This window comes from Papio anubis, chromosome 8 (genome assembly GCF_008728515.1).
Source record: "Papio anubis isolate 15944 chromosome 8, Panubis1.0, whole genome shotgun sequence".
Classification (NCBI taxonomy): Eukaryota; Metazoa; Chordata; class Mammalia; order Primates; family Cercopithecidae; genus Papio; species Papio anubis.
In genome coordinates this window covers 36125838-36148674 of record NC_044983.1, presented here as the reverse complement: position 1 = coordinate 36148674, position 22837 = coordinate 36125838, and the positions used below count along the sequence as shown (strand labels likewise).

At 44.0% G+C, this 22837-nt stretch overlaps 1 protein-coding gene across 3 annotated transcripts; it reads right to left on the bottom strand.

The window, feature by feature from the left end:
- Positions 1 to 1080: 1080 nt before the first annotated feature.
- On the bottom strand, positions 1081 to 22629 carry PLPBP (pyridoxal phosphate binding protein). Of its 3 annotated transcripts, none has more exons than XM_003902643.5 (8): positions 22426 to 22629; positions 19755 to 19862; positions 19642 to 19677; positions 19032 to 19107; positions 8215 to 8349; positions 5371 to 5513; positions 4502 to 4600; positions 1081 to 2874 (listed from the first exon to the last, which is right to left on the bottom strand). In XM_003902643.5, the coding sequence occupies exons 1-8, from the start codon at positions 22627 to 22629 to the stop codon at positions 2743 to 2745; spliced, it is 933 nt and encodes a 310-aa protein (XP_003902692.1). In that variant the 3' UTR covers positions 1081 to 2742. The 3 variants fall into 3 exon arrangements, with proteins under 3 accessions (XP_003902692.1, XP_021797893.1, XP_021797894.1); XM_021942201.2 differs by lacking the exon at positions 22426 to 22629 and adding an exon at positions 22176 to 22383; XM_021942202.2 differs by lacking the exon at positions 22426 to 22629 and adding an exon at positions 21140 to 21627.
- Between the last annotated feature and the right edge of the window lie 208 nt (positions 22630 to 22837).

Here is a 22837-nt window from a genome sequence, read left to right as displayed (position 1 = left end):
CGAAAGACAAACTCACAACCTGGCTCAATTTTCTCTCTGCAAAAGATCCCATCCTGCTGGGGACACTCTGGACACACTTTGGTGTCCTTCCCTTATCTAGAGCTGATTGAGCCTTCCCTGGCTTTCCTCCTTATTCGCTGTTTTTGTTTTTTGTTTTTTGTTTTTGAGATGGGGTCTCACCTTGTCGCCCAGGCTGGAGTGCAGTGGTGCGATCTCAGCTTACTGCGACTTCTGCCTCCCAGGCTCAACTGATCTTCCCACCTCAGCCCCTGGAGTAGCTGGGACCACAGGCATGCGCCACCACGCCCAGCTAATTTTGGGGGAGGGTATTTTTGGTACAGACAGGATTTCACCATGTTGCCCACGCTGGCTGGTATTGAACCCCTGAGGCTCTGCAAGTCACCCTATCACTTGAGTCATGTCCTCTCTGGCCTCCACCAGACTGAGTAAACCAGGAGTCCCTCTCAGGATAAATTGCTGACAGTGGAGAGCCAGTGCTTGTCCCTCCGGTTAGCCAATGTCGCCATCTAGAGGCAATTCAAAAGTCTCTTGCAGCAAGGGGTAACGTCTATTTCTGTAATTCCTGAAACGTCTTTTTTTTTTTTTTTTTTTTTGAGACGGAGTCTCGCTCTGTCGCCCAGGCTGGAGTGCAGTGGCGCGATCTCGGCTCACTGCAAGCTCCACCTCCCGGGTTCACGCCATTCTCCCGCCTCAGCCTCTGAGTAGCTGGGACTACAGGCGCCCGCCACCATGCCCGGCTAGTTTTTTGTATTTTTAGTAGAGACGGGGTTTCACCATGTTAGCCAGGATGGTCTCGATCTCCTGACCTCGTGATCCACCCGCCTCGGCCTCCCAAAGTGCTGGGATTACAGGCTTGAGCCACCGCGCCCGGCCGAAACGTCTTTTTTCTTGCCCTTAGAAGTTCAGAATCCCTCTCACCCACGGTGTAGCATTGGCTGCATCTGTGACCGTGGGGAAGCCCTCCTCCAAAGCCCAGCTGGCACGATGCCAAGGCACCAGCACAGCTGCTTCCTGTGGGTTCCAATGCCCCCTCCTGTTACATTCACTCACTACACCAGATCATAAAAAATAAATCTTTTAATTGCTTTGTAATTGGCACAGATGGTATAATTCAAACTCACATTTTTATTTAATAGACTCTGAAATATCACACTGTAGCTCTCACTGAAATAATACAGGAATCATAATCTTTAAGTTTACAAAAGTACATTCGGCAGCAGCATCATGTTTGAAAGTTACTTGTAAAATCAGACTGGGGCTTGAAAAAATAAGAGAAAAAGCCATCTGGAAAATAAAAAACAAGCCATACTGAAGCCATCTGTCATGACTACTGGAGAATGGTGTTTTTGGGTTTTTTAAAGATCTTGTTACTTTATTAAATGATCCAGAAGAGTTGCACAATTCTGGCTTGTAAATACAGCGGGGAAGCTGTAACTGTGCCTGGAAAGTGCTCCTCAGGACAAGGAACGTCAAAGTCAGGCTTTGTTGAAACCATGTGCCTGAACAGGCTTTGAAGGAATCTTTCGTTTCTTAGGAGTAATGAGATTCACCGGTTTTTGATTAAAAAAATCATCCTAAAGAGATTATAGTGGAGGAGATAATCATTAAACGCTCATCACTGTAGGTCCCAGAGGAAAAACTCAAAAGTCCTGTCTCTTAAGGACGATGTCAGAAAGGCCCAATTCCTGCTTATGTTATCCCTTAATTTCAGGGATACCACAGACTGGCAGTGACACAAGCTCTCACTACCAAATTAATTTTTTTTTTAAGAGACAGGCTGTCTCTAAAAAAGGTGGGGGGGGGGTATTATCTGCATATTAAAAGGTTGCTTTAAGAAATGTGACAGCATCTACGAAGAACTCCCCAAGTGATCAAAGCCTTGATGGACTATTGGGAGATTTTATTTATTTATTTATTATTTTTTTTGGCAGGAGTACAGTGGTGCAATCATACCTCACTGCAGCCTCAAACTCCTGGGCTCAAGTGATTCTTTCACCTCAGCCACCATGCCCAGTTAATTTTTAAATTTTTTGTAGAGATGGGGTCTCCTGATGTTGCTGAGGCTGGTCTTGAACTCCTAGGCTCAGGCGATCCTTCCACCTCTGCCTCCCAAATTGCTGGGATTACAGGCATGAGTCACCGTGCCTGGCCAGCAACAATTTGTGTTTTGAGAATTAACCCGAGCCATTTCCTGAAGTTACCTGTACTGCCATTCCACAGTTGGGAATATCTTCACATATCTATCGGCTAGGGAAGAATCTGGGGGCAGAAATCACCTTATTCCAGAGCAGCAATCTAGACAATGTAGTAGGAGTTTGTAGGGAGTAGTTAACCATAAGGAATTTCCTATTAAAATGAGATGAAAAAGGGGAATCCCTCTGAATTCCACGATTAGAGGCATCAGTGACCAAATTTTAACCTGGAAAAGGCATTCATGGATCAGTTCATGCTCCTGGGCAGAATTCAATATTGGACACGATTCCTAGCTATTGATTTGGTATCTGTTCTGCAGAAATGTTTGAATTTCTCAAACTCAATCCAAAGTCACTGCTTGAAACAAGCTTCCTATGTCAGAGACTAAGCACAGATGGTTTCCATCAACACACGTGATCATTAGTGCTCTCCACAGGTCACAGGAGAGCAGGACTGTGCTGGGACACAGGGAATATCAAAATGAAAATCTAGGTTAGTGCATAGTTAGTGCTCTCAGTATTCCCTGGCTCAGTGCTCCTGTGCCACCTCCAGCGGCGCCTTCACGTCTGCTGCGCACTTGTCCGGGGTGGGTTTCTTTGAGTAATCCCGCTCTCCAAAAATGGTGCTTCCTATTCGGACATTTGTAGATCCTACTTCAATCTGTAGGAAAGAAGAGAAGGTATCGAGGATCAGGTTTAAAATAATAAAATGGAGCCAGTGCTGAAGCTGTGCCCCCATTCTGGCTCTCAAGAGCCGTCTATGAAGAATAATAACAGCCGAAGATGGCTTCGGGGTGATGGTTCTCCTCAGAGATTTGACCTCTGAGGGCGTATATAGGAAACAAGTTGGGTTTCTCTAGATTTCCAGTGGTTGGGGAGTGTGGCTGGCACTCAGCTAGGTGCAGGTCAAGGACATTAGACGTCCAGTGTGGGATGCAGCCGCACAGCACAGCACACCCACCTTTCCAATGTGCCACGGTCAGTAGATGAAAAAAAATCCTTATAATTATCTGATCAAATTCCATTTTACTTACCAATGCAATGTATTTTTGCACTGTTTTAAGAAATACAATTTTCCAGGAATGCAAATTTATATTTTGATTTTTGAAACTTTATCAAGTTATTTGCTATTTCAGAAAATCATGTATTTGCATTGCCAATCTAGCACACTTGTATCAGTTGATATTTACAGCTGTTGATGTACACATAAGATTGTTGGTGAATCTACACGTAAGAGTAAGCCTCGGATGGGTGCGGTGGCTCATGCCTGTAATCCCATCACTTTGGGAGGCTGAGGTGGGTGGGTTACCTGAGGTCAGGAGTTCAAGAACAGCCTGGCCAACATGGTGAAACCCCGTCTCAACTAAAAATACAAAAATTAGCCGGGCATGGTGGCAGGCGCCTGCAATCCCAGCTACTTCAGAGGCTGAGGCAGGAGAATCGCTTGAACCTGGGAGGTGGAAGTTGCAGTGAGCTGAGATCGCGCCACTACATTCCAGCCTGGACAACAGAGCAAGACTCAGTTTCCAAAAAAAAAAAAAAAAAAAAAGATGAAGCCTTAGGCTGCTTCATTGTGATTTGCTGTGATACAGCCAGGCCCACGCACTTATGTAATGATATGCCTTTCCAAAAATTATAGCTTAATTTCTTATTTTCCTTTAGACTACACTTATGGAATTATGTTTATAATTTATGGAATTATATTTATAATTAATTTCTTATTTCCTTTAGATTATACTTATGGAATTATATTTTGTTTTAAAAGTTCAGATGTCAGGCTATAATTTCTATACATTTCTTTTACTTTTATTTTATTTTTTATTTTTTTTGAGACGGAGTCTCGCTCTGTCAGCCAGGCTGGAGTGCAGTGGTGCGACCTTGGCTCACTGCAATCTCCGCCTCCTGGGTTCAAGCAATCCTCCTGCCTCAGCCTCCCGAGTAGCTTGGATTACAGGTGTGCGTCACCATGTCCAGCTAATTTTTGTAGTTTTAGTAGAGAGGGGGTTTCACCATGTTAGTCAGGCTTGTCTCGAACTCCTGACCTTGTGATCCACCCGGCTCGGCCTCCCACAGTGCATGGATTACAGGCGTGCGCCTACCTCTTTTCAAAAAAGAAAAGGCATGGGGAATGGGAGATGCTGGAATAGCTGAGACCCTGAGACTGGGTACCCTATTGCCATCCCAAGGCATTTCCGAGGCTTCTATAGCAAAGATCTGCTCTTGTGTCAGCCTCTCAGACACCCTACTCCCACCCCTCGAGGCAGACAGGGCACTGGCTGAACACTTACCGCGTGCTGGAAATCCACGGACATGCCCATGCTTAGCTCAACCTGGTCAGCAGGGATGTTCAGCTTTTTACACAGCTCCTCCCGGAGGGACAGTAACAGCTGACAGAAAGAGACGACACCTATTTTACTCCTGCCTTCTCTAATGATGCCCAAAAGTGGCTGAATCTGAACTTCTCTGACAATGGTTATGTATTCCTTTTTTATTTTTTATTTTTTTTATTTTTTGAGACACAGTCTTGCTCTGTCTCCCAGGCTGGAGTACAGTGGCGTGATCTTGGCTCACTACAAGCTCTGCATTCCGGGTTCATGCCATTCTCCTGCCTCAGCCTCCCGAGTAGCTGGGACTACAGACGCCCGCCAACACGCCTGGCTAATTTTTTGTATTTTTTTTTTTTTTTGCAGTAGAGATGGGGTTTCACCGTGTTGGCCAGGATGACCTCAATCTCCTGACCTCATGATCCACCTGCCTTGGCCTCCCAAAGTGCTGGGATTACAGGCGTGAGCCACTGCGCCCGGCCGGTTATGTATTCCTTATGATTTCAAGGCCTGTCAAAATTGTCAGAAGTTACCGAAAGGGATTTTTGCAAACTATCCCACTTTTGAGAAAACTGTCAGTCACTGGAGAGGAAGAAAGCTCATATTCTCTAAAGACTATGTTTTAGCCAAGTTCAAGTTGAGTTGAGAAAGGTTTGCAGGGCTTTGGGAATCTGTTCTTCCCTTTTCCTTCTGAGTAGAGTTCTGAAGAGGGCTAGAACACTCGACAGGCAGTGTCTGGGATGTCTCTGCAGTCCCCACTGCAGCCAGCCCTGCAAAAGCACTCCAGCCCCTGCTTCTTCAGCACATGAGCAATCTCCCCGACCCCCCAGTACCTGGAAGTCTGGATTTGGTCCTTGACTAAGATCATGCCCAAAGCTTCCTATGGTCATCAGTCCCACAAACTCCAGGCTAGGACACTTGGCATTTATGTGCTCCACGACGGCTATGGTCTCTGAAGGTGGGAGGCCATGTTTACCTTCACGAAAAGAAACGGAAAACAGGTATACTGCAAGGGTAAATGGCCAGAGGAAGGCTCCATTTTCCTCCCTTCTTTATGACAGAAGAGGTGACCCCCAACAAGAGAATCTCTTGAAAGAGCCTCAAGTCCTAAAGAGTAACTTTATACTTGGGGTTTTCTATGCTGCTCTGCTTCTGGTCAGGTTCCAGATGTCTCAAGAAGAGCTATCAGTTGGATTATCTTTCCTCCATCTCAGGATTTCAGCTGAAAACAGCTAGGAGACATGGAAAAGAAAAAACCTTGCTTTTTTGGGATACCAGGAAGATTTGCATTGCCAAAATGCCAGATGAACCTGAGAATTACTTTTCTAAATCAAGAATTTTTATAGTTTTATTAATTTAATGGAGTTGCAAAAAATTTAAAATAAAGTACATGTTAAACATCTTTGGCTATATATTTGCAAAGTTTAACTGAACTTTCTAATTAACAACTGGAGGAGAAATCTGCAGCAAGCAATTATTTGTTACACAGTTATAAGAGCTATTGAGGCTGGGCATGGTGGCTCACGCCTGTAATCCCAGCACTTTGGGAGGCCAAGGCGGGCGGATCACAAGGTCAGGAGATCAAGACCATCCTGGCTAACGTGGTGAAATCCCGTTTCTACTAAAAAAAAAAAAAAAAAAAAAAAAATTAGCCAGGTGTGGTGGTGGGTGCCTGTAGTCCCAGCTACTCAGGAGGCTGAGGCAGGAGAATGGTGTGAACCTGGGAGGCGGAGCTTACAGTGAGCCGAGATTGTACCACTGTACTCCAGCCTGGCTGACAGAGCGAGACTCCGTCTCGAAAAAAAAAAAAAAAAGAGCTATTGATATTGTCTTGCTCCCATTTATTAGGTGAAGATGCCAGTAACATTTACTTCAGTCTTTAACTAGGGCATATTATAGCTAATTATCAAGAAATGATACAATAAATACCTGATCTATAGTTGATTTCGGATTTCTATTGATAATTGGGATTTAAGCCCAGGCAGTCTGACTCTAGTACATTATCTAGAAAACAGATGCCTCTACTGTGTTCCTGCATACTAAGATTTGGTGAATACTGGTGCTTTGATGGTTGCAATCGAATACTTGATCTGTATACATTTATTCTTAACGAATAGCCAACAACATGTGTAGGGCTCTGGGCTAACAGTGTCGCCTGGATTATCACATTCAATCCTAGCCACACCCTCTGAAGTAAGCATTATGATATCACTGCCAGAAAAGGAAACTGAGGTACAGAGAGATTGGGTAACTTATCCAAGGTTACAATACTGGAAAGCAGTGTAGCTCAAACCCAAGGTCTGTCTGATTTCAAAGTCCATGCTTCTATTCACACTATGTTACATTGTTAATCCAAGCCCCATAAAGATATTCATTGACTGGTGCTCACAGTAATTTTTTTTTTTGAGATGGAGTCTCATTCTGTCACCCAGGCTGGAGTGCAGTGGCGTGATCTCGGATCACTGCAATCTTCACCTCCGGGGTTCAAGGGATCCTCCTGCCCTCAGCATCCCGAGCAGCTGGGACTATGGGCACACACCACCATGCCTGGCTAATTTTCGTATGTATAGTAGAGATGAAGTTTCACCATGTTGGCTAGGCTGGTCTCGAATTTCTGACCTCAGGTGATCCACCTGCCTCATCCTTCTCGAGTGCTGGGATTACAGGTGTTAGCCACCGCACCTGGCCCACTCACGGTAATTATCTTCCATTCTTTCTTAATGCAACATTAAGTAATTTAAATAATTAAATTTAAAATACTCCTTGCAGGAGTGATGGTGACCTTTGGGGATTTTCAGATGAAAGTCACAATCCCAGGCCAGGTGCAGTGGCTCATGTCTTTAACTTCAGTACTTTGGGAGGCTGAGGTGGGTGGATCACCTGAGGTCAGGAGTTCAAGACCAGCCGGGCCAATATGGCGAAACTCCATCTCTACTAAAAATACAAATATTAGCTGGGTGTGGTAGTGTGTGCCTGTAATCCCAGCTACTCGGGAGGCTGAGGCAGGAGAACTGCTTGAACCCAGGAGGTGGAGGTTGCAGTGAGCTGAGATCGCGCCACTGCACTCCAGCCTGAGCGACAGAGCGAGACTCCATCTCAAAAAAAAAAAAAAAAAAAAAAAAAAAAGGCCTATTGCAGTGGCTCACGGATCACTTGAGAGGTCATGAGTTCGAGAACAGTCTGGCCAATGTGGTGAAACCCCGTCTCTACTACAAATACAAAAATTAGCCAGGTGTGGTGGCGCATGCCTGTAGTCCTAGCTACTTGGGAAGCTGAGGTGGGAGAATTGCTTCAACCTGGGAGGCAGAGGTTGCAGTAAGCTGAGATCACGCCATTGCACTCCAGCCTGGGTGACAGAGCGAGACCCCATCTCAAAAAAAAATCAGAAAAAAACAAAATGCAAAACAAAGTCACAATCTCCTTCTTGACTCCCCATCCATTCTTCTTCCCCTAAAATTAAGATATAATGAACCATGATGTAGTAAAGAATGATATACAGACTGGTTTGCATGTCATTATGCTACCTAGATCACACATAAAACAGCCTACTTAGAGGCCTGTGATCCCGTGATTTGTTTCCATAACCTTATCCATCGGACACTTGGGGCCACCCATTCTCCCTGAGCTTCAACCATCCTAAGGGAAGAAAAATCTACAATTCAGGTCTGGTCACTTACTCTCTTCTCCGCTGGTGTTAATCTGGACCATAACCTTTAACCTTTCAGGAGAACCTTTTTTCTGCCAGGAACTGTTCACTTTGTCTGCCAACTTCACAGAATCCACTGTTTCCAGCATGAAGAGATTGGGGACAGCTGTAATGAGACAGAGGCAAGGTAGTATTCCTTATTTGCTCTATTGCAGCAAGTAACATGCAACAAATCTCTGACTTGTTAGAGGAAGAAATATGCCAGGCAAAGAAAAACACAGTGAAATCTCAGTTCCTCTAAGAAGACAAATGTGACAGTTTTACTAGATACAAATTCAAATGTCAGACCATCCCTGGCTAATCAGCAAAGGTAAATAAGGGAAACACTGACATACATGATCGGGCAGCATATATATCCGTATGCTTCAAGAAGCTGGTAACAGACAGATTCCTAGTAAAAGGCTTGATCTATGTCTCAGTTCAAACTGAGAGAAACAGGTCAGGATGACAGTGAAGAAAGGATAACCAGTGGAAGCCAAGATGCTTCCCCAGCATATCACCACATTCTTCAACTTTCTGGGATGAGGGTATTCTTATCCAACAAAGACATCACAATGACCCCAACATTGGCTGGGTGCAGTGGCTCACACTTGTAATCCCAGGCGGGTGGATCACCTGAGGTCAGGAGTTTGAGACCAGTCTGGCCAACATGGTGAAACCCCATCTCTACTAAAAAACTGCAGCAATCCACAGGACAGATTACCACAGTTTACACAACTATTCCTCTTGTTAATGGACGTTAGATTGTTTCTTATTTTTTATTACAAAAACAAAGCTTGGATATAGAAGTTGGTGCTATGTACAAGTATTTCAGATGGGTAGTTTGCAAATATTTTCTCCCATTCTGAGTTGTCTCTTCACTTTGTTGTTTCCTTTGCTCTGCAAGAGCTTTTTTTCTTTCTTTTTTTTTTTTTTTTTTTGAGACACAGTCTTGCTGTGTTGCCCAGGCTAGAGTGCAGTAGCACAATCTTGGCTCACTGCAACCTCTGCCTCCCGGGTTCAAATGATTCTTCTGCCTCAGCCTCCCAAGTAGCTGAGATTACAGGTGCCCACCACTACACCTGGCTAATTTTTGTATTTTTAGTAGAGATGGGGTTTTGCCATGTTGGCCAGGCTGTTCTTGAAGTCCTGACCTCGTGATCTGCTGGCCTTGGCCTCCCAAAGTGCTGGGATTGCAGGCGTGAGCCACTGCACCCAGCCTGCACGAGCTTTTTAACTCGATGTGATCCCATTTGTCCATTTTTGTGCTGGTTGCCTGTGCTTTTGGAGTATTTACTGAATAAATCTTTGTCAAGGTCGGGCGTGATGGCTCATACCTGTAATCCCCACACTTTGGGAGGCTGAGGAGGGCAAATCACTTAGGCCAGGAGTTCGAGATCAGCCTGACACAGTGAAGCCCTGTCTCTACCAAAAAATACAAAAATTAGCCAATGTGGCTGGGCATTGTGGCTCACGCCTGTAATCCCAGCACTTAGGGAGGCCGAGGCGGTCGAATCACTTGAGGCCAGGAGTTTGAGATCTGTTTGGCCAACATGGTGAAACCCTGTCTCTATTAAAAATACAAAAAAAAATTAGCCAGGCATGGTGGCACATGCCTGTAATCCCAGCTACTCGAGGCTGAGGCAGAATTCCTTGAACCTGAGAGGCAGAGGTTGCAGTAAGCCGGGATCATGCCACTGCGCTCCAGCCTGGGTGACAGAGCAAGACTAGAAAGACTAAAAAAGAAAGAAAGAAAATATACATATATATTTGGCTTCAAGTGATCCTCCCACCTTGGCCTCCTAAAGTGTTGGGATCTGGCCTCAAGAAGCCTTTATGGAAATGAATTGAGCCGTGAGGTTGAACGAGTATAATGGATCATCCAGAAAGGAAAATAGCACTAAAACAACAGTTCTGTTAGGCTTTCCTGCCCCTTCTATGCCTGCTGGCTCCTTCCCCCCTCCCTCTTCCCCTCCCTCCTCCCATCACCTTTACTTATTTCCAACATGGTCGGGTGCAGTGGCTCACACCTGTGATCCCAGCACCTTGGGAGGCTTAGGCGGGCGGATCACCTGATGTCAGGAGTTCAAGACCAGCCTGGCCAACATAGTGAAACCCCGTCTCTACTAAAAACACAAAAATTAGTCAGCATGGTGGGGCGCACCTGTAATCCTAGCTACTTGGGAAGCTGAGGCAGGAGAATTGCTTGAACCCAGGAGGTGCAGGTTGCAGTGAGCCGAGATCATGCCACTGCATTCTAGCCTGGGTGCAGAGTGAGAGCCTGTCTCAAAAAACAAAACAAAACAAAACAAATTTGTCCAGACTAATGTCTTGGAGAGTTTCCCCAATGTTTTCTTTTAGTAGTTTCAGGTCTTAGATTTAGATTTAAGTCTTTAATCCATTTTAATCCATTTTGATTTGATTTTTGTACATGGTGAAAGACAGGAGTCTAGTTTTATTCTTCTTCATATGGATATCCAGTTTTCCCAGCAGCATTTATTGAAGAGATTGTCCTTTCCCCAATGTATGTTCTTGGCACCTGTGTTAAAAATAAGTTCTCTGTAGATGTACAAATTTATTTTTGGGTTCTCTATTCTGTTTCACTGGTCTATGTGTCTGTTTTTATGCCAGTATCATACTGTTTTGGTTACTATAGCTCTGCAGTATAATTTGAAGTCAGGTAATGTGATTCCTCCAGTTCTGTTCTTTTTGCTCAGGATGGCTTTGGCTATTATGGGTCTTTTATGGTTCCATATAAATTTCAGGATTATGATTATCTGTTTCTGTGAAGAATGTCACTGGTATTCTGATAGGAACTGCACTGAATCTGCAGACTGCTTTGGGTAATGAGGTCATTTTGAGAATAGTGATTTTTCCAATTCATAAACCTGGAATATCTTTCCATTTTTTCATGTCCTCTTCAAATTCTTGCATCAATGTTTTATAGTTTTCATTGTAGAAATCTTTCACTTCTTTGGTTAAGTTTATTCTTAGGTATTTCATTTGTAGCCACTGTAAATGGGATTACTTTCTTGATTTCTTTTTTTTTTTTTTAATTTTTTTTTTTTTTTTTTTTTTTTTGATGGAGTCTCGTTCTGTCACCCGGGCTGGAGTGCAGTGGCGCGATCTCGGCTCACTGCAAGCTCCACTTCCCAGGTTCACGCCATTCTCCTGCCTCAGTCTCCCGAATAGCTGGGACTACAGGCGCTTGCCACCACGTCCGGCTAATTTTTTGTATTTTTAGTAGAGACGGGGTTTCACAGTGTTAGCCAGGATGGTCTCGATCTCCTGACCTCGTGATCCGCCCGCCTCGGCCTCCCAAAGTGCTGGGATTACAGGCGTGAGGCACTGTGCCCGGCTACTTTCTTGATTTCTTTTCCAGATCATTCACTGTTGGCATACAGAAATGCTACTGATTTTTGTATATTTATTTTGTATCCTGTAATGTTACTGTTCAGTTATAATAGCTTTTTGGTGGAATCTTTAGGTTTTTCCAAGACTCTACAGTTTTAGAATCTCCTGGTAAGATGAAGGAGTACTCATTTACTTACTCCCTCAAATCACTGGATCTTAGCAGTCTTTAGTGATTTTGTATTTCTCTGTTTGAGGATGAATATTTTTCATTTGATTACTGGCCTTTTGTATTTTTACCCCTTGTAAACTGCCTCAGTTTTTGCCTATTTTTTTTCCTATAGATTAAACAAAAAGATTTGTAGCTCTTTATGTATTCTGGATATAAACCTCTTCCCTCTTCAAAAATATTATTTTTCTCCCACTCTGTGCCTCCCTTTTGCTTTGACATGCAGAAAGCTTTACTTTTTATGTGATCAAATCTGCTAGTTCTTCCTTTTGAATTTTTTATCATTATTATTATTAGATAGGGTCTCCTCTGTCACCCAGGCTGGAGTGCAGTGGCACAATCACAGCTCACTGCAGGCCTTAGCCTCTCGGCTCAGGTGATCCTCCTACCTCAGCCTCCCAGGTAGCTGGGACTACAGGCACACACCACCATGCCCAGCTAATTTTTTGTATTTTTAGTAGAGACAGGGTTTTGCCACGTTGCCCAGGCTGGTCTTAAACTCTTGGGCTCAAGTGATCCGCCTGCCTTGGCCTCCCGAAGTGCTAGATTTACAGGCATGAGCCACTGCACCTGGCCTAGTTGTTTTTTTATGGTTTCCAGATTTTATGTCTTGCTTAGAAAAGCCCAAGAAAATAAAAGTATTTTCCTGTATTTTATCTTAATACTTTTATAGCTTTATTTTCAAGTTAGATTATTTAATCTAGGTGGAATTTACAACTCAATAATGAAAAGACAACTCAATTTAAAAAACATGCAGAGGACTGACTAGACATTTTTCCAAAGAAGACATAAAAATGGCCAATAAGCCTATGAAGAGATGCTCAACGTCATTTGTTATTAATGAAAATCAAAACCGCCAGGCGCGGTGGCTCACGCCTGTAATACCAGCACTTTGGAAGGCCAAGGCTGGTGGATCATGAGGTCAGGAGTTTGAGACCAGCCTAGCCAAGATGGTGAAACCCTGTCTCTACTAAAAATACAAAAACATTAGCTGCACGTGGTGGTACGTGCCTGTAGTCCCAGCTACTTGGGAGGCTGAGGCAGAAGACTCGCATGAATCTGGGAAGCGGAGGTTGCAGAGAGCCAAGATCGCACCACTGCCCTCCAGCCTGGGCAACAGGGTGAGACTCCGTCTCAAAAAAAGAAAAAAAAAAAAAAAGAAAATCAAAGAGATACCATTTCACATATTTTTTGAATCCAATATATCTCCTTTGTTGACTTATTAGCTATAACTCCTTACTGTGTTATTTTATTGGTTGCTTTGGGGTTTAACTTACAACAGTCCACCTTCAAGGTGTGTTATACTACTTTACACAGTTTAAGAACTTTACACTAGTGTGCTTCTGTTTATCCCCTTCTTTCTGTTATCGGTGTCATGCGTTTTGCTTTTACATAGTTATAAATCCCATAACACAGTATTTTGTTTATATAACATGTAATAAGATAACAGAGACCCAGCCTTCAGGTAGGATTTATCCTAGGAATGCAGGGTTGGTTTAACATTTGAAAATCAATAGGCTGGGGCACGGTGGCTTACGCCTGTAATCCTAGCACTTTGGGAGGCTGAGGCCAGCAGATCACAAGGTCAGGAGTTCGCGACCAGCCTGGCCAATATGGTGAAACCCTGTCTCTACTAAAAATGTAAAACATTAGCCAGGTGTGGTGGCACGTGCCTGTAATCCTAGCTACTTGGGAGGCTGAGGCAGGAGAATCGCTTGAACTCGGGAGGTGGAGTTTGCAGTGAGCCGAGATCACGCCACTGCACTCCAGCCTGGGTGACAGAGTGAGACTCCATCTCAAAAAAAAAAGAATATCAATAAATGTGATTCAACATGTTAACAAACTAAAAAACCGTATGATCACTTTGATACATTAAATGCAACTGACAAAATTCAACATCTATTCTTGACAAAATCTCTCAGCAAACTAAAATTAGAAGGGAAATTCCTCCTTATGTGCCCACTCTCAGCACTTCTATTCATAAAGAAGTAAATAGGGAAATATACAAAGAAGTAAACTGTCTTTACTCATAGATGACATGATTATTTATGTGGAAAATTCAATGGAATCTACAGAAAAGCAACTAGAACATAAGTAATTTTAGCAAGGTTACAGGATACAAGATCAACATACAAAAATCAAGTATATTTCTATATACAGGTAGAGTATCCCTTATGTGAAATGCTTGGGACCAGAAATGTTTCAGTTTCAGATTTAGGATTTTTTCAGACTTTGAAATATTTGCATATACTTAACAAGTTTAGCATCTCTAATCTGAAAAATCTGAAATCCAAAATCTTTTTTTTTTTTTTTTGAGACAGGGTCTCACTCTGTCATCCAGGTTGGTGTGCAGTGGTGCAATCACGGCTCACTGCAGCCTTGACCTCCCAGGCTCAAACAATCCTTCCACCTCAGCCTCCTGAGTATTTGGGACTACAGGTTTGAGCCATCATATCTGACTAATTTTATTATTTTTTGTAGAGATGGGGTTTTGACATGTTGCTCAGGCTGGTCTTCAACTCCTGGGCTCCAATGATCCTCCTGCCTTGGCCTCCTAAAGTGCTGGGCTTACAGGCATGAGGAACTGCATCTGGCCCAATGAACATTTCTTTTCTTTTCTTTTCTTTTTTGTTTTTGTTTTGAGACAAAGTATCATTCTGTTGCCCAGGCTGGAGTGCAGTGGTGAGATCTTGGCTCACTGCAGCCTCAACCTCCTGGGCTCAAGCGAGCCTGCCACCTTGGCCTTCCAAGTAGCTGGGACCACAGGTGCGTGCCAGCACACCCAGCTAATTTTTTGGTATTATTTGTAGAGACAGGGTCTTGCTATGTTGCCCAGGCTGGTCTCTAACTCTTGGGCTCAAAAGATCTGCTTGCCTCAGCCTCCCAAAGTGCTGGGATTACAGGCATCAACCATCATGCTTGGCTCCAATGAGCATTTCTTTTAAGTGTCATGTCAGTGCTTAAAAGTTTCAGACTTTGGAGCATTTTGATTTTCAGAAATTTGAAATTAGGATGCTTATAACCTGTACTAGCAACTATCAGAAGTTGAAATAGAAAAATACATTTACAATAGCATAAAAAATATAAACACTTCGGAATAAATCTGAGAAAAGATGTGGAAAATCTATACAATGAAAACTATAAAATATTACTGAGAGAAATTAAAGATATAAATAAGTACTAAGGTATACCTTGTTAATGTGTTAAGAGAGTCAATTTTTTTTGTGTGTCAAAATGTTCCCCAGTTGATCTAAGATCCAATACGATCCAGCAGGCTTTTCTTTTTTTCTTGTAGAAATTGAAAAGCTGGTTTATATGGAAATGTAGAAGACCCACAATAGCTCAAATAACTTTGAAAAAGAACAAAGTTGGAGGTTAACAGTACCTAATTTCGATAATTATTTTAAAGCTCCAGTAAATCAAAGTAGCAAGCTACTGGTATAAAGGTAGACAAATAGATCACTCATTAACAGAGGAGATCAATATCAACAGACAGTCCAGAAATACATCAAAGGATATCTGATTTTTGACAAAAATGCAAAGGCAATGCTATGGAAAAAGGATAGCCTTTCTAACAAACAGTTCTGGAACAACTGGATATTCATGTGCAAAAAAATGAACTTGGATCCATATGTTGTACCATATACAAAAATTAACTCAAAATGGATCATGAACCCTAATAAGACCTAAGACTATAAAGCTGCCAGGAGAAAACATAGGAGAAAATCTTTGTGACTTTAAGATAGGCAAAGATTTCTTAGACATGATGGCAAAAGCACATTTTTAAAACAAAAACAAAAACAAAAACAACTGATAAATTGGGCTATTCCAATTAAAAACTTTCACTTTTCAAAAGACAAGCCATAGACTGAGGAAAAATATGTGCAAAGCACCTATCTGATGAAGAACTCATATCATATCTGATAAAGATGGGCCGGGTGCGGTGGCTCACGCCTGTAATCCCAGCACCTTGGGAGGCCGAGGCGGGTGGATCATGAGGTCAGGGGACTGAGATCACCCTGGCTAACACGGTGAAACCGTATCTGTATTAAAAATACAAAAAATTAGCCGGGTGTGAATTGTAAATTGAATATGTAAAGAACTCCCTTGTCTCAACAGTAAGAAAATAATCCAATTAGAAAATGGGCAAAATACTTTTAATAGATACTTCACCAAAGAAGATATACAGATGGCAAACATGAAAAGTTCAACATTACTAGGCATTAGGGAAATGCAAGGACACTACTATATACCTATTAGAATGGCTAAAATTGGGCCGGATGCAGTGGCTCACACCTGTAATCCCAGCACTTTGGGAGGCTGAGGCAGGCAGAATGTCAGAGCTCAGGAGTTCAACACCAGCCTGGGCAACACGATGAAACCCCATCTCTACTAAAATACAAAAAAAATTAGCCGAGTGTGGTGGTGTGTGCCTGTAATCCCAGCTACTTGGGAGGCTGAGGCAGGAGAATCACTTGAACCTGGGAGGCGGAGGTTGCAGTGAACCAAGATTGCACCATTGCACTATAGCTTGGGCGACAGAGTGAGACTCCATCTCAAAAAAAAAAAAAAAAAGAAAGAATGGCTACAATTTTAAAAGACTGACCATACTAAGTGTTGACAAGGATGTGGAGGAACTTGAACACTACGGGTAGAAATGTAAAATGGCACAATCACTTTAGAAAAGTTTGGTAGTTTCTTAAAAAATTAAGCATACATAATGGGTACACAGTTTCAGTTTTGCAAGACGAAAAGAATTCTGTGGATAGATGGTGGTGATGGTCACACAACAACATGACTACAAAATGCCACTGAACTGTATGCTTAAAATCATCAAGACGGGGCGGGCGCGGTGGCTCACGCCTGTAATCCCAGCACTTAGGGAGGCTGAGGCGGGTGGATCACAAGGTCAGGAGATTGAGACCACCCCGGCTAACACGGTGAAACCCTGTCTCTACTAAAAATACAAAAAATTAGCTGGGCGTGGTGGTGGGCATCTGTAGTCCCAGCTACTCGGGAGGCTGAGGCAGAAGAAAGGCGTGAAACCAGGAGGCGGAGCTTGCAGTGAGCCGAGATCGCGCCACTGCATTCCAGCCTGGGTGACACAGCGAGACTCTGTCTCAATAAATAAATAAATAAATAAATAAATAAATAAATAAAAATTAAGAAAAAACTCAAGACAGTAAATTTTATGTTTGTTATTGCAGTTATAAAAAGTTAAACACTTAACTTGTGACTCAGCCATTCTATTCCTATGTATTTATTCCAAGAAAAAGAGAAATATGTCCATACAAAGACCTGTACACAAATATTCATGGCAACTTATTTGCAACAGTCAAAAATGAGAAGCAATCCAAACGTTCATCAACAGGTGAATGGATAAACAAATTGTGATATATTTATACAATGGAATACTACTGAATGATAAAAAGAAATGAACCTTTGATACAGGTATGAACATGATGAATCTCTACACTGAATGAAAGAAGTCAGACAAAAAGAGTTATATACTTCACGATTCCCTTTGGATAAAACTCTAAAAAATGTAAACTAATATACATTAACAGTGACAGAACGCAGGTAAGTGGTTCTTGAGGAAGAGAAGTGGGACGGGTAAGAGAGGGATTAACAAGGGACAGGAGGAAACTTTTGGGGGTGATAGATATACTCACTGTTTGTCGTGATGGCTTCACAGGTGCAAACATACATCACAACTTGTCGAATTCTATACTTTAAATATGTGCAATTTATTGTAAGTCAATTACCCCCCAATAAAACTGTTACAAAATAAATACAGGTTATTTAAATTTTGATACCTTCAGGGAAATCAGTTCAGTTACTAAAGATCTCCATGTCTTTCTTAATTTTATTTTACTATGATTCTTGTTTTTTTTTTTTTGAGACGGAGTCTTGCTCTGTCACCTAGTCTGGAGCACAGTGGCATGATCTCAGATCACTGCAACCTCTGCCTCCTGGGTTCATGCAATTCTCCTGCCTCAGCCTCCTGAGTAGCTGGGACTACAGGCATGCGCCACCACGCCCTGCTATTTTTTGCATTTTTAATAGAGTTGAGGTTTCACCATGTTGGCCAGGCTGGTCTTGAACTCCTGACCTCAGGTGATCCGCCCGCCTCGGCCTCCCAAGGTGCTGGGATTATAGGCGTGAGCCACTGTGCCTGGCCTACTTTACTATAATTCTTTTTTTTTTTTTTTTTGAGACGGAGTCTCACTCTGCCGCCCAGGTTGGAGTACAGTGGCCGGATCTCAGCTCACTGCAAGCTCCGCCTCCCAGGTTTACGCCATTCTCCTGCCTCAGTCTCCCGAGTAGCTGGGACTACAGGCGCCCGCCACCTCGCCTGGCTAGTTTTTTGTATTTTTAGTAGAGACGGGGTTTCACCGTGTTAGCCAGGATGGTCTCGATCTCCTGACCTCGTGATCCGCCCGTCTCGGCCTCCCAAAGTGCTGGGATTACAGGCTTGAGCCACCGCGCCTGGCATTTACTATAATTCGTAATTTTACTTTACTATATTTACTTTACTGTATTGTATTTTATTTGCTGTAGCCTTTTATTTAAAGGAAAAAGAACAGAAACGTCTCTTTTGCTAGTTAAAAAAATTTATGGGCTACGATTCTTTGTAATTTTTCAGAAAGACCACCAAATAATAATAAACACGATGTTGGGTAGGTTTCCAAGTATATATAACCCAGACAATTGTGAATTCATTCTGTTCTCGGCATGATGTTTTCTCTTTTTATTAATAACTCAGATTTTCGGCCGGGCGCAGTGGCTCACGCCTGTAATCCCAAGCACTTTGGGAGGCTGAGATGGGCGGATCACGAGGTCAGGAGATCGAGACCATCCTGGCTAACACGGTGAAACCCCGTCTCTATGAAAAATACAAAAAAAACTTAGCCGGGCACGGTGGCGGGCACCTGTAGTCCCAGCTACATGGGAGGCTGAGGCAGGAGAATGGCATCAACCCGGGAGGCAGAGCCTGCAGTGACTGGAGATCACGCCACTGCACTACAGCCTGGGCGACAGAGCGAGACTCTGTCTCAAAAAAAAAAACAAAAAAACCCAAAAAACAAAAAACTCAGATTTTCCTAAAGAAATTCCAAAAACAAATGGTGAATTGGGGCTATTCTAAAAGTTGCTTTCTCTTCCACAAAGGATAGTATAAGCAATACAATGACAGAGCAATTTTGTCTTCATATTTAGTTTTATCTTACCCATCAGTTTATTGACATTTTGTTTCTGTAGGTGGCCAATGAAGTGCCATTTGATCTCAGGACACAAAGACAGAATCTGAGGAGAAAAAGGTAACCATGTGTAACTCAGATTTACAGAGTCCTTGCTGGCTCAAATGCCTCGTGCACTCCCTGTCACCTTTCACATTCACTCTCTGTTCCTTAAATGTAATAAACTATCACAGTCTTCACCCGGCCTCCTAATGAGGTAAAAGGATAGAGAAAAATCTAAGGCTTCTGTTTTATCTTCCTTCCTTGTTCCCATCAATTCCCTCCACCTTTCAGATATCGCCCATCAGGGATGAACTGATTTAAGCTTTCAAATCTTGAAAAGATTCAAGATTACAGCAAGCTCCTGAAACCACCATTTCCAAACAGCCCCACCAAGGAGAAAACGATAGTCTGAACAAAGAGAAAAATCTAGCTGAGAATTACTTGGGGCTCAAGGTGAAAGTTGACATTTCTACCCCTGGCCCAATCTAAAGTCAGCCATCCTAAAATTGCCATACAACTCAAACACCAAGATGGGTCTAATTTTCAACTAACGAGCCAAGATTTAGATATAAATTAAAGAATTCAGCTATCTACTTACTTTAGGATTTGATGCTTTTTCTAGCAGTTCCTGAACCTAAAAGGTCAAAACAGAACAAGTCAGAAGCCTGGCAATCATGATGCTTCCAAAGGGCTTCAGGAAAGGGCTCTTACGTAGTTCTCGCCGAAAGTGCGCTGCCCATGTCCATAGGCCTCGATCACCATGTCTGCAGGTTTGGTTTTGCTGACTGCCACTAGCCGGGGCTGGATGGCTGGAAGATCCTGCCAAGAGGGAAAGAGCCATATGAGTGAATGTTTGGGAACAGTATCCCAATGAATCCCATAGGACAGATCCTGTAGGATAGACGGGCATTGATCTCAACTTGGCATTAGGTAAGATCTATTTTTTCAACACTGTAGGCAGATCAATATCAAATAGTGGTGATCAAATGTTTTTTAGGGGCATGGCATCTCAATCTAATATGTTAGTGATGTCAATATATACCAGAAGAAATTTCTCTCTCAGGAGAGCTGGGCAAGTTAAAGCAGTATTTCCTATAAGCGTGGTCTTTGATCAACTGCATCGGCATCACCTGGGTGAGAATTTCCTTTTTTTTTTTCTTTGAGACAGAGTTTCGCTCTTGTTGCCCAGGCTGGAGGAAAATGGTGCCATCTCAGCTCACTGCAACCTCTGCCTCCAGGGTTCAAGCGATTATCCTGCCTCAGCGTCCTGAGTAGCTGGGATTACAGGCATGCAACACCACGCCTGACTAATTTTGTATTTTTAGTAAAGACAGGGTTGCTCCATGTTGGTCAGGCTGGTCTGGAACTCCCAACCTCAGGTGATCTGCCCGCCTTGGCCTCCTGAAGTGCTGGGATTACAGCGGTGAGCTACCGCGCCCAGCGGAGAATTTCCTTTTTAACAATCTCTCCAGATGACTCTAAGACATACTAATGTTGGAGGCTTAAGAATCACTTCATTAATAGAAGGCTGCACTCTGAGTCAAAGAGAGGTCACTTCTGGCTTCTGAAACCCAAACATTAGCAGTTCTGGCGACTCATTCTGGTCCTGGTGTATCATTACACAATAATAACACTGCCCCATTCACTCTAAAAGTGGCCCACTTAGGTAACTAAGTAATTGATTGTTCAATCTGTGAATTAAGAACCAGTGGCACAGCCAGGTGAGCCACACACCTGTAATCCCTGTACTTTGGGAGGCTGAGGTGGGTGGATCACCTGAAGTTAGGAGTTCGAGACCAGTCTGGCCAAAATGGTGAAACCCCATCTCTATTAGAATACAAAAACTTAGCTAGGTGTGGTGCCGGGCATCTGTAATCCGAGCTATCTGGGAAGCTGAGGCAGGAGAATCGCTAGAACCCGGGAGGCGGAGGTTGCAGTGAGCTGAGGTTGCACCACTGCACTCCAGCCTGGGTGACAGTGAGACTCCGTCTCAAAATAAAACAAAAAACAAAACAAAACAAAACAAAACAACAACAACAACAAAAAAAAACAAAAAAGAAAGAAAAGAAAAGAAAAGAACCAGTGGCAGAACTAACACTGTGACATAAAAAATTCTGGATTCAGGATTAGATCTACGTGACATCCTCTCATGAACACTACACAAAGAGTAGGGGTTCTACGCGTTTTGCTGCCACCCAATCCACATAGAAACGGTAAGAGAAGAGATTCATTTATCCTTGCACGATTCAGTCTTCTTGTATCCATCACCCCCTGAAGTTTTCACAGAATCACAGTGTTCTCAAGGACGTGAAGGAGTCAGATCAATTAGAAAAATGTCTCCTTTTCCTTCCTTCCACAGGGATGCGTAATCAGCCTCTTCTGAGTCCAAGTCGTGACTACTGGGATTATGCTGATGATTGACGTTTTCCAGAGAGTTACCCGAACAGGCAGCCCATCTGCCTGAGAGTTCTCCTGAGAGAACCTCCAGAGTGATGTTTATTAGGGGAAGCCCTAGATTTTTCTTGGAGAATCACCGAGAATCACAGAATATTAACATCTGAAGAGAGCTCAGAGCTTTCAGAGTTGAGGGCCGGAGTAGTTACCTGACTTGTTCAAGGTAAGGTCTAAGGAACAGTGAAGGAAAGACTATAATACAGGTCGTGTCTTCAGCCAGCATAAATGCTTGATCAGAGAAACCCGTGAACTCTCTGTTAAAGGTCAGTCTCATTCCACCATCATTCAGCTTAAACTTGCAGTGAGTTGGGCAGATTGTGATTCTTGGTCTAATCAAAGTCCAAGAGGAGGTAAAATACATACATACAAAAGACGAAATCTCCCCTTAACCAGCTTGGGATTGGACTGCTCCCTCCTGCCCCCAAAACAAGTGCCGCTCTGGTGCCAGCGAAGTCCGGCCAGTCCACCCTCACCTCGGCCTCCGGGCGGCACTGGCATTTCTTGGGCACTTAGCAGGTGAGACGCTGCCACACACGCGATCTCGGGCGTGTCTGGCCTCCGCGGGGTGCTCTTGTACCCCCGTCTCCCCTAACCGTCCGTGGGCACAGGCCTGGCCCCCCTCGCATCCGCCAAGGCTGTCGACCCCGAAACGACGCGGTGCCCAAGTGGCCACGATACCTGGACAATAAGTCATTTTCCCGAGGTAGCGGTACCCCCTGCTCCAACGAAGCCAATCTCCAGAAAACCTAAGAGACTCTGGGTAAGGAGGCTGGGGAAACCGTTCGCTAGCCTTTCCGTGGCCCTAGGCGGCCGACCGGACCCGCCTCTCCGGGAGACCCCTCTGCGTCACCGTGACGACCCATTCCCACGCAGGTGTCCCTCTTCTCAAGGCGGCCGCCCACCGTCCCCACGCAGCCTCCTTCCTCACCCGCGGCCGCCGCGCCACCGCCTGCTGCACGCGCTCGTTCACCGCCCGCAATGCGCATCCGACTCCCAGCTCAGCAGACATGCTGCCAGCTCTCCACATCCCCCGGGAACCGACGCCCAGCCCCAGGCCCCTGGCAGCCCTTGGCACACACCATCTTCCGGTTCCGCCCAGCTCGCGCCGTGTAAACCAATCATTGCTCACCATCGAGTCGTCTCACCCAATCAACACCCATGCAGCGTAGCGGCCCGCCCCCAGGCGGCGGCCATCTTGAGGAGGTCACCCCCGAACCTGGAAATGGGAGCCTGGGGGCCGAGGTTTTGCGTGCCTGATTCCAAGGACCGCTCGCCGTGTGCTCTCCTCTTTCCTGCCCCTCAGCCGCTGCCGTCCCCCCACCTCCAAGGGACTTTTGTGA

Bases quoted from the DNA above. Each gene is read 5' to 3' on its own strand.
- PLPBP (XM_003902643.5), bottom strand. From the start codon at position 22,629: ATGGTGAGCAATGATTGGTTTACACGGCGCGAGCTGGGCGGAACCGGA. The intron at 19,678-19,754 runs GTAAGAGCCCTT...TTGACCTTTTAG, and splicing joins GCACTTTCGGCGAGAACTAC to GTTCAGGAACTGCTAGAAAA. The intron at 8,350-19,031 runs GTAAGATAAAAC...GTCTCATTACAG, and splicing joins AAATGTCAATAAACTGATGG to CTGTCCCCAATCTCTTCATG.